The sequence below is a fragment of the Pelophylax lessonae genome (genome assembly GCF_965119305.1).
Source record: "Pelophylax lessonae genome assembly, chromosome: 13".
NCBI classification, from domain to species: Eukaryota; Metazoa; Chordata; class Amphibia; order Anura; family Ranidae; genus Pelophylax; species Pelophylax lessonae.
In genome coordinates, this window is record NC_138780.1 from 18,748,963 (window position 1) to 18,760,922 (window position 11,960).

The 11,960-nt window shown below is 41.6% G+C and overlaps 1 protein-coding gene across 1 annotated transcript in view; it reads left to right on the top strand.

Moving 5' to 3' along the window:
• LOC309569101 (high affinity immunoglobulin gamma Fc receptor I-like) overlaps positions 1–11,696 on the top strand; it is a gene marked incomplete at its 3' end in the record, with an annotated part of 90,225 nt that extends 78,529 nt beyond the window's left edge. The window contains exons 4-6 of the mRNA XM_082274865.1: positions 979–1,239; positions 2,912–3,196; positions 11,533–11,696. Coding sequence (XP_082130991.1) covers positions 979–1,239; positions 2,912–3,196; positions 11,533–11,696 — 710 coding nt within the window. The remainder of the gene's footprint in view (positions 1–978; positions 1,240–2,911; positions 3,197–11,532) is intronic.
• Between the last annotated feature and the right edge of the window lie 264 nt (positions 11,697–11,960).

Consider the following 11,960-nt stretch of genomic DNA (forward strand, 5'->3'; position numbering starts at 1 on the left):
ATACAGTGCATTGGTATGGACTGTGTAATGTACAACACAGTGTCTACAGTGTAGTGGTCAGGACTATGCGATTTACAGCATAGCATATACCCTGCAGCGATTAGGGCAATGGTAAATACACTATAGCATTTATCGCGCAGGATTCAGAACTATGTAATGTACAACCCAGTGTGTGTGAAAAGCTGAAGTCAGGTCTCTGTAATGTATAACATGGCAAATGGAGTGCAGTGGTCAAGACTATGTAACAGACAGCACAGCATTTAGAGTACAAGTGTCAGGAATATGTAACATATAATGTAGGATATAGAGTATGGGGGTTTAGACAACATCCACTATAATATATATGGTGCAGGGGTAAGGACTATGGAATGTAGTGGTGAGGAGTAAGTGTTCCTATTCACTGCTGTTTAGTGGTCTGTGACCCTTATTACATTGGTACTCTGTACTCATTATTACATTGGTGCTAAGTGGACCTTTAAATGGTGACCAGTGGTTTGGGCCCTTATTGTTGCAGGTCATTGCACCTTGTGTTGGTGGTCAGTGTTCTTTGCTGCTTGCATTGTTGGATGAAGCACCCCAAATATTGCACAAAAAACATCTTTTAATTGATAAAATATTGATAATTAGTCACAACTTGTAAGTGCAATTTATCTTAATTTCATCAATTAAAGAATATTTTATCTGTACTGTCCTGTGGGCTCTGCTTTTTTTTTACTTCTTCTGCCAGTTAAGCACGTCTCTGGATATACGTTGAACTTGCAAGGAAGAGATGTCTGCTTTGGTTTCCCTAAGAAGCTCTACATCTCAAGATTTTACCTTTGGTCCAGCAATGTCTATGCACAGCATTATAACATGTCATGGGCAAGGCTGGTGCAACATGATAGTCTGAGTGATTTATATAAAGGGTGGGAACAGCATGAAGGGGTAGAACATTCTTTAAGTATATTTGCTCTAATTGCCTATGGTTCTTTTTTTTAGACTGGGTGATCCTGCAGGCTCCTCTCTATGTTCATGAAGGTGACAATGTGACTCTGAGATGTCACCATTATCCCACATATTTTGGAGGACAAACTATATTTTACAAAGATAATGCTGTCATAAAAAATTGGCATTCTGATCCTAAGTTACATATTAATAACATAAATCTGGGAGGATCTCGTGGATATAAATGTACGAAAGTGGTTTATCACCACCTCGCGTATTATCAGCACAGTGGAGGAACTTCTATATCCATGATGGGTAAGCCCTGAAAATTGATTGGGGTGGAGTGGGGCAGATTTGACCTCCTCAAGTGTTAATTATTCCCAGAGATTTCCTCTACTCCTCTAGCTTTGGATCCGGTTAGTGTCTCACTTTGATTCCCCACACAGTCCTGGGAAAAAGTAAAAAAAATTAAGATGACAACACAATATTTATAATGTACTGTATGTATATTTGACAATTAGAGACAGAGGGGTTGATTTACTAATGACTAATAGGCCTTTCACTCGCCAAGGAAATTTGCCCAAGAGCTTTGTCAATGTGGTGTCATGTCAGTTTGCTTTCACATGGTTGGATGATGCAAATGAGCAGAACTTCCCCTCATTCACCAAGCTCTGTGTCAAATGTCCTTGTAAAGTGCAAATTTCTTTGCAAAGTGAACAGCCTATTTGCCTTTAGTAAATCAACCTTAGGGACTCTGGGATTGTAATTGTGATTGTGTTTAGCTAGATTGCTCGTCAACTGAGCGCCTTGTTCTGGATTACCTCCATTTGTCTGACCCCCCCTGTCTATATAATAGATTACACTACTGATTGCTGCCTGCCTTGACCCTTACCTGAATAACAGGTTATTCTACTAATTGTGGCCTGCCCTGCTCCCTTCCTGGATAATGGATTATGCTTCTGAAAGTTGCCTGCCTTGACCCTTACCTGAATAGCAACAGGTTATTCTACTAATTGTTGCCTGCCCTGGTCCCTGCCTGGATAATGGATTATGCTTCTGAATGTTGCCTGCCTTGACCCTTGCCTGGATATTGAATTATACATTTGTCTGCTGCCAGCACAGACCACTGCTAACTAGACGTCCAGCCAGCCACTAGTCCTGGTCACTCCTGCACGCAACACCTTTGAACCTTTCCCCTGTGAAACCATCTGGCACAGTACATGAACTATTTCTGTTGTCTAGGGTTGTTGGGAAGCATCTTGGTTCTGCAAATAGAGCATCATGCTTTAAGTCCTGGGTGGCATCCAAGGACTGTTAGAGCTTTTTGCCTTCAGGGAAAGACGCCTTGCTAACCTTACACCGTGACCTCAAATGATTGGAATAAAGACCCTTTGATAAAAGATATAAATAGCAGTTGAAAAAAAATACTGGGGTTGGGGTGTCCAGGGTAGGGGGTTGGAACTAGGGGTGGGGCACATTTATTTGAAGTTAAATTTTAAGAAATGCTTTACTTCCCCAACAAATAATCAATCTGTAGACTGTATGGAATTATCTGATGTTCTTACTAAGAACATATTAGCAATCCAGGCTCATTGTTGTAAAAAACTGAACAATGTCGTCGAAAGGCAGCATACCTATGGGCAGTACCGGGACAGGGTCGTCCAGAGCCCAGGGCAATGATCCAGAATTGCGTTCCCTTCCCCCATTGTTAATGAATGCCATAGAATGGGTGTAGTACCCTGTGCCCATTTATTGCTACTTTGCTTCACTGCGCCCAAGACAGTTGCCCCTCCTCGCCACTCCTTGTCCCATCCCTGGCTATGGGCAATGTGTTCACCACCTGTAAAACAAAGTCATATTTTAAAGATGCAATGAAAATTACATTAAATAATTACAGACACTCCTACTGAATCTGGTAAAATCTAATGGTTCCTTCATGTCCTGGTGAAAAAAAGGAGGTTAGCTGTTTAATATTTGTGTTTTATAGAAATCTTCACAACTCCAGAAATAGAAGTGACCCCATTTCCGGTAATGGAAGGAGATAATGTCACTGTGTCATGTCACACGAATGTGTCTCCATACAGGCCAGAGACAGAGCTGCAGTTTGCTTTCTACAAAGATGGACGAAATATTCAGAGTTTTAATTCATCTGACAAATATGGATTCCAGTTCGCTAAGGTGGAGAATTCTGGGAAATATTACTGTGTAGCGAAAACAGTTTCAGGCAAAATAATAATGAAGAGGAGTAACACATTGAACATCGAATTAAATGGTAAGTATAGATTATGGATTCACAGATATAGTGAAATTTCAGGCAACTGGTAAGGTTGACCAAGGAGAAATACTTTCTGGGAGCGGCATATAGACAGTAAGGATGATCGAACTTTTGAAAAGTTCGGTTCGGCCAGAACATCCGAACTTCCCGAAAGTTCGGCCCGGATTTCAGAACCCCATTGACATCAATGGGACCAGAACTTCGGTAATCAAAAAACACAATTTTTAAGCCCTAAAACCCAATAAACGCCCCTAAAAAGTGCCCAGGGTTCTGGGTCATGCCCCATTAACTATTAATCACACAAAAAAAGTTCTTAAAAATTGTCATTTTTGAAGAGATTTTTTGATTTTGACTTTGGATTTAGTATCTGGGGGGTCTAAAAGGTGTACATGTGAAGTTTCAGCTCTGTAGCATGTCCAGAACCATGAAAAAAAAGATTGTTTGTATTAGAACACTTTCTTTCAGGACAGGTAGTTAGCTTCTCTCCCGGTTTAATAGAAGGCATTTTTTGGGGTTCTTTGCAGTCAGGAAAAACATCTGAACTTGTGTATAGTGGTACTGTGCACAAGTTCTGATGTTTTGCCTGCCTCCAAAAACCCCCAAAAAATGGCAGCAAAAACACACCTGGGCATTTTTTTTTTGGACGCTAGGCATTTTTTTGGGTTCTTTTGAGGCAGGCAAAACATCTGAAACATCTTGTCTATAGTGGTATATATACACACATACTTATATGTTTATATACACCTAGACATATATAGGTGTGATAGTAGCAGAAATATATTACTGTAAATGATTTCATTAGCGCAAGCATTTATTTCTGCTACTATCACACCTATATATGTCTAGGGGTATATATACAGATATATGTGTATATATATCCCCTATACACATGTTCAGATGTCATGTCTGAAATCAAACATGTCCTCAAAAAAGCACTGACAGTGGCAGCCCCTGCAGCATAAAAAATGCTTGGCTGTGAGTACGCTAATTTGTGTTAAGCCTGCTCCCCCTTTGTTCCCCAAATTTTTGTTCACGTGTTTCTTACTCTGTATGTTTGAAAAATCAATAAAAACTATTTGAAAGAATAAAAAATGCTTGGCTGGTGAGAAGCCATAAGGGTGTCCCGAAGCAACTCAGAGAAATGATCATTTCTCTATAGCGGTCATAATGAATGGGGGTTATTGCGCTCAGCTGTGAACTCACAATAAAGTGCTAATGCATAAACAAAGTTATGTCTCACATAAACTTATGAACCAATATATTGTAGGTGAATAGTTCAATATACATCAATAAATAGGTGAATATATCAATAAACATAGTCCTTGAAAAGTGCTCGGTGCAAACTATTTGTTCCAGCAGCAAAGAATGGACTTGATGTAAATGCCTTCACCAATCACCATACACCCAGTGCTCGGATAAAATACTTCTTACCAGAAGAAGTTGACCCCTTAGTTATAGGGGGTCATGCCCAGCATATATCTCCACAAGAGCTCCAAAGTTTTCCTGTTGCTATCTCCACATCCAGTATGTATTAAGCCAGAAGTATAAAGGCAACTTCGAGACTCCGGGTAACATGTTGTAGGAAATAAGGAGACTCCAATAGTGTAATATTGCCAGTAATCAGATTTAATTAAAAAGTATTGCACTTACTATATAGCGGTAAGTAGAACGCCAAAGTGATACAAATCGTTCAGCTTCTCCTGGTGGATGGGACGCTGCTTCCGCGTCTGCGCACCACCTCACTGGAACTCTACGGTCTCACGTTCCCGACGCACGTTTCGTTAGGCGTGCTAACGTCATCAGGGGATCATGTGACCGTACATTTCCTCACATCTTATATGGAGGCCAACCCAGCTCGCAGCATCCAATCACCAGTCGCCGGAGTAAGAACCGCCCATTCTCTGATGGATTGTTAGGTTCATCCCTTCAGTAAGGGTGCCTCACGGGGACATATTCAGTTGAAAATATTGGAACGCCTTTTACCTATGGTTACCGTTGAATTTAACCCTTGGTTCGCTAGAACATTCAATGCCATAGTGGTATTAATTCCTATATTCTTATTAACAGTTCTAATTCGTGAATGGTGTATTATAGGATGGGATGCTGTGTGCTGAAACATTTACCAGTAAGCCAATCATTTCAAATAACAGTTTGCCTATATAGTGGTGATCTTTCTGGAGAACTTTCCATTCTAGAGCTACTGGCCAAAGATTTCAAATCAATAAATTGATATCATGTAGATCCACCTACGTGACCTACTTAATTAGTTGCCCTTGTGGGCTACAGTACATTGGCAGGACCACACGCCAATTGTCTGTGAGGATTAACGAACATGTGGGTAATGTGAGGAGAGGCTTTCCCAAACATAGCCTCTCCAACCATTTCCGCCTGTATCACAATAGGGACCCCTCGCTTATGTCCTTTTGTGGCATAGACAGAGTGGATAACCACTGGAGAGGAGGAAACATGACCAAAAAAGTCTCCATGAATGAGACCCAATGGATATATAGAATGAAGATGCTAGAACCATTGGGAATGAATATTGATATTGATTTGAATTGTTTTATTTCTAATTTTTAAGTTTAATACATAACATACATTTCCCATCATTTTCAACCTGGTTTTATGCTTCTTTAGAGTAAAGGGAATCCTTTTTATTATTATTAATATTATTATTAATATTAATAATTTTATGTGATTTTTCATGTAATTTTATGTTATTTTAGGATGTTAGATTAAAATGTTTATTAAAATGTATTTAATAATAATTTAATAATTTAGCTATATAGGCAAACTGTCATTTGAAATGATTGGCTTATTGGTAAATGTTTCAGCACACAGCATCCCATCCTATAATACACTATTCACGAATTAGAACTGTTAATAAGAATATAGGAATTCATACCACTATGGCATTGAATGTTCTAGCGAATCAAGGGTTAAATTCAACGGTAACCATAGGTAAAAGGCGTTCCAATATTTTCAACTGAATATGCCCCGTGAGGCACCCTTACTGAAGGGATGAACCTAACAATCCATCAGAGAATGGGCGGTTCTTACTCCGGCGACTGGTGATTGGATGCTGCGAGCTGGGTTGGCCTCCATATAAGATGTGAGGAAATGTACGGTCACATGATCCCCTGATGACGTTAGCACGCCTAACGAAACGTGCGTCGGGAACGTGAGACCGTAGAGTTCCGGTGAGGTGGTGCGCAGACGCGGAAGCGGCGTCCCATCCACCAGGAGAAGCTGAACGATTTGTATCACTTTGGCGTTCTACTTACCGCTATATAGTAAGTGCAATACTTTTTAATTAAATCTGATTACTGGCAATATTACACTATTGGAGTCTCCTTATTTCCTACAACATGTTACCCGGAGTCTTGAAGTTGCCTTTATACTTCTGGCTTAATACATACTGGATGTGGAGATAGCAACAGGAAAACTTTGGAGCTCTTGTGGAGATATATGCTGGGCATGACCCCCTATAACTAAGGGGTCAACTTCTTCTGGTAAGAAGTATTTTATCCGAGCACTGGGTGTATGGTGATTGGTGAAGGCATTTACATCAAGTCCATTCTTTGCTGCTGGAACAAATAGTTTGCACCGAGCACTTTTCAAGGACTATGTTTATTGATATATTCACCTATTTATTGATGTGTATTGAACTATTCACCTACAATATATTGGTTCATAAGTTTATGTGAGACATAACTTTGTTTATGCATTAGCACTTTATTGTGAGTTCACAGCTGAGCGCAATAACCCCCATTCATTATCACATATTGCGTTATCACGTTTTTATTGCCGCTCGCTAGAGGAAGAAATTCCCTAATTTTTCACATTTATAATTTTTCACATTTATATATTTATTGTCAAATATCACTCCGTTTGCGCAGTTCCCCCTTTTTTGGTTTTTACCGAATTTTGTTTTCTTCTCTCTATAGCGGTCACCCTGCTATGGAAGGGTTTGGTCACCCTGCCATAGCAGTCACTGTCAGTTAACCCTACACTACATTACGGTCACCCTGACACTTCATACTTTCCCTACAGAAACTACATTTTTGAAGCTAACTTAAGTGTAAAGGAGCACTCTAACTACACTAGATATCCATTTCCTCACACTAAAAATAGCTAAATGACACTTTTAAAGTAAAATTAACAGAACTGCTTCCACTCTCTTGCATGTCCAGTATAAGAATGCTAGGAATATGGCGGGGGCGATCTTATATACTGGGGGGCGTATTCACTAATGATTGGGACCCCCTAGTCACTCCAATCACATTCCTAGCATTCTCCTGCCCCCTCAATTGGCTTTTGCTAATGGTTTTGGTCCAATCACGGGCTTTTAAAGCCCATTTCCTGAAGCATTGCATTTTGGGCGGTTCTGGTTGCCGAATTCCGAACTTTTTGGGCAAAAAGTTCTAAATTCGGCCGAACCTCGAACACCCAATGTTCGGGCTGAACCGATGGTCGACCCGAACCGTTCGATCATCCCTATTATTGATTAGATTATAATTCATGCGTTTGTGTTTCCAATTTATCACATCTGGGATGTCTTGTTTTGGTCAGGTTTAAGTCAGTAATTACTAAGAATTGTAGGCCTATAATACATAACGCCAAATTTCCATGCAAAAAATTGTACCGCTTTTGGTACATAATTCCTGACATAATCATACCGCCAGGGAGGTTAATACAGAAATGTGGCTTACTGAAAAGTCTGTCCATGTACAGTATAGTATGCACTTAATACTTGGTCAAGGCTCATTTTGCATGAATTACTGCATCAATGCGGAGTGGCATGGAGGGGATCAGCCTTTGGCACTGCTGAGGTGTTACCGAAGCCCAGGTTGCTTTGATAGCGACCTTCAGCTTATCTGCATTATTGGGTCTGGTGTCTCTCATCTTCCTCTTGACAATACCCCACAGATTCTCTATGGGGTTTAGGTCAGATAAGTTTGCTGGCCAATCAAGCACAGTGATACCATGATCATGTGACCAGGTATTGGTACTTTCGGCAGTGTGGGCGGTGCCAAGTCCTGCTGGAAAATGAAATCAACATCTCCATAAAGCTGGTCAGCAGAGGGAAGCATGAAGTGCTCTAGAATTTCCAGGTAGAGGACTGCGCTGACTTTGGACTTGCTAAAACACGGTGGACCAACACCAGCAGATGACACGGCTCCCCAAATCATCACGGACTGTGGAAAATTTTGCATTTCATTTGGAATTCAAGGTCCCGAGTCTGGAGGAAGAGTGGAGGGGCACAGAATGCAAGTTGCATGAGGTCCAGTTTGAAGTTTCCACAGTCAGTGATGATTTGGGGAGCCATGTCATCTGCTGGTGTTGGTCCACTGTGTTTTATCAAGTCCAAAGTCAGTGCAGCCCTCTACTAGGAAATTCTAGAGCACTTCATGCTTCCCTCCACTGACCAGCTTTATGGAGATGCTAATTTAATTTTCCAACAGTACTTGGCTCACACTGCTAAAACTACCAATACCTGGATTAATGATCATGGTATCACTGCACTTGATTGGCCAGAAAACTCGCCTGACCTAAACCCCATAGAGAATCTGTGGGGAATTGTCAAGAAGAGGATGAGAGACACCAGACCCAACAATACAGACAAGCTGAAAGCCGCTATCAAAGCAACCTGGGCTTCCATAACACCTCAGCAGTGACGCAGGCTGATCGCCTCCATGCCACGCCGCATTGATGCAGTATTTCATGCAAATAAAGCCCCGACCAAGTATTGAGCACATACTATACTGTACATGGAAAACTTTTCGGTAAGCCAACATTTCTGTATTAAAAACCTTTTATTTTTTTATTGGTATTATGTAATATTCTAGCTTTATGAGATCCAGAATTTTAGGTTTTCGCTAGCTGTAAGCCATGACCATAAAAATTAAAAGAAAGAAATGCTTAAAATATATCACTCTGTGTGTAACGCATAAAATATATGAGTTTTACTTTTAGAATTGAATTACTGAAATAAATTAACTTTTTGATGATATTCTAATTTTATGAGATACACTTGTATATGCTGTGCTTACTATCCAGAAAACAAAACATGCTTAGATATGCTAACACTAATAAATGATTTGATTGGCCACGTCTGTTGAAGGGAGAAGGAGGTACGAGCCATTTTCGGAGGCAGCACAAAACACTGAATTTCTATTAAAGCTCATTCCAAGTAGGGGTATGTTGGTAAATATGGGGTATCTACAGTATATATCATATTCATAGAAATACACATTTCCTAAGATGTAAAAAAAAAAAACCCATACCCAAGACACCTCCATGGAAATAAGACAATGAGACAATCTGCCCGAGTTTGATTCACATAGGATGGGGGGAACTCTGCTTGAAATAAGCGGCTCCCCCCGTACGCAGTGGACTGGGAAAGAGTCAATGGGCAGAGTAAACCTTGGCAAACACGTCATCGAAGCACCTGGTTTGGATAGTCAACCTGCCTGAGTTTGATTCACATAGGATGGGGGGATACTCTGCTTGAAATCAGCGAAGGCCAAACTTCATTGTAAACCCTATTGAAGTCTATAACAGGTAAATCTAGATACTGAATTTTGGCCAATTTCAAAGTGAATAGGCAAGCTATTGTCTAAAAAAGGCACGGGTGTTGGGGTCAGATTGAATACAGTTGTGCGCCTCCATCCCCCCAAACACACACATAATTGTCACTATGTGTCCCCACCAGTGGCACCCAATCTCCCCTCTAACTCCTTTTCTTTTCTCCCTGTTTCTTCTTCCCACCCTTTCTTTGTATCCACTCGTAGTGATCAGATGCCTACTTGGGCACGTTGGGGCCTCCTAGAAAACCTACAAAGAGGTTCCCAATAAGTTCTTGGAATCACCTCTGCTTCAAACTAGCTCCGGGATCCCCTGACGCCCAGACTTTTTACTCTGGAAATACTTCAATTGATGCTGATCACCCCACACCCTCCCACCCCCTTCCTACGATGTTGCTTGGGCTTTGTCGTAGCAGAAGGTCTTCTGAACTGTTTTTTGTAGACCAGAGGTGTAACTAGAACCTTCAGGAATCCAGTGCAAGAAACCATGAAGGGCCCCCCGGACCCCTGGCCGGGGCCTTTCCCTTCAAGCCTGACGTTCTTCCCACTAATACTGGGACCCTTTACTCTCGTTGCGGGGCCCTTTATTACAGTCCTGCAGCGGGACCCATTCACAAGTTCTGCAGTGGGCCCCCTTCCTGCCATCTTGGGGACTCCCCACTGTGGTGGAATGCCAGGGCCCTGTCGCAAGTGTGACCTTTGCGATCCTGGAAGTTCACCCACTGGTGTCAGTCGTTTTTATTTTTTGGTATTTCAATTGTATTATTTTTTATCATTTTATTTAATTTCTTTTTACAATGTCACTGACTATGACTCTGTCCATTCAGAAAAGGAAGGAGCTGGTAAATTACATATTTACCGACCCCTTCCTGGTTCTCTATTGTGACACATCCCCTGCAGCAGCCGGCAGGAGAGGGGAGGGAGCACAGTGGGGGGGGGACAGGGGAGCACACAGGGGCCCAGAGACAGCCAGGGGAGGACTGGGCCATGGGGCAGGGGGGCAATTGCCCCCTGGGCTGCTCTGATGCCCCGTAAAAAGGCTGCACTGCTTCTGCCACAGACTTGCTAAAGTATTCCTGGAGAAGATAAGTAAAACGTCCCTGCCGCTGACCTACTGAGTGCGGTTTGAAGACAAGGACAAAGAGCAGCCCTCGCCCCCCCCAGCATGGATGGTGTAAACTATTTCTGAGCAGAAGCCAATTCCATGACCCACTGGAGACTCTTCTGCCCTTGCCCCAACTGAGCGGTCCCAGCTCCCCCCAACCGCCCCCTGCTGGCCAGGTCGGGAACCCAGATTCAGCCGGTAAGTAGAGAGTCTCTGGTGCAGGGCTTCAGCTTGGAATGGGGGTCAGGAGGAGGATTGGGAGAGTGGGAGGGGGGTGAGGGAAATTGGGAGGGGGGTCGAGTCGCTGCACCATGGGCCTCTGGCTTGTACTTGCCCCCTGGGCCGAAAGCTGCCAGTCTGCCCCTGGAGACAGCAGAACACAAGTGAACTGGATAGGAGGAGAGGCGGGGGCAGCATACAAAGGAACCAATCTCCATTATTAATTTTTATTTTATTTTTTATTATTTTATATTTATTTTTTTAGAGTCGGCAAGTATTACAGCTTCAGATTGGTTGCCTGTTTGGGAGACTTCCCTCTCACTTCCTGTCACTCAAAAACAACAACACATTCAAAGTTAATTATTTGGTATTCTTTGGTTGCAAATTTTTGGAGTGCTCAAAATGTTTTTTTTTTTCCTTAGGTGAATCTAATCCAACAGTGATACAGAACATGATTCAGCTAATACTATCAGGATTTCTGTTGATAATTATTTTTCTTTTCATCTTTTATCACATAAAATTCATCAAATTTCTTGAAGTTGTAAATAAAGAAGCCTATCCAAAGAACAATGTTGAGCTAAATTAGAAACTTTGCTATAAGCAATGTCTGTACTTAAAATAAAATAGGGGGATGCGGTGAAAGCATGAAGAAATGACAAAAGCTATGACAATCTTTGTGTTAATTTCATTACATCTGATGGCCTGTAATGTATTTCATTTGCAGCTCTTGCAGTCCCTTTTTTCAGGAACAGAGAGGATGGGGAAGTAGTATGCAGATAACATGTTGGGTTCAGACAGATATGAATTATTAAAAGCTAAATTCTGGGTATGCATATTTCCGTACAGTTAC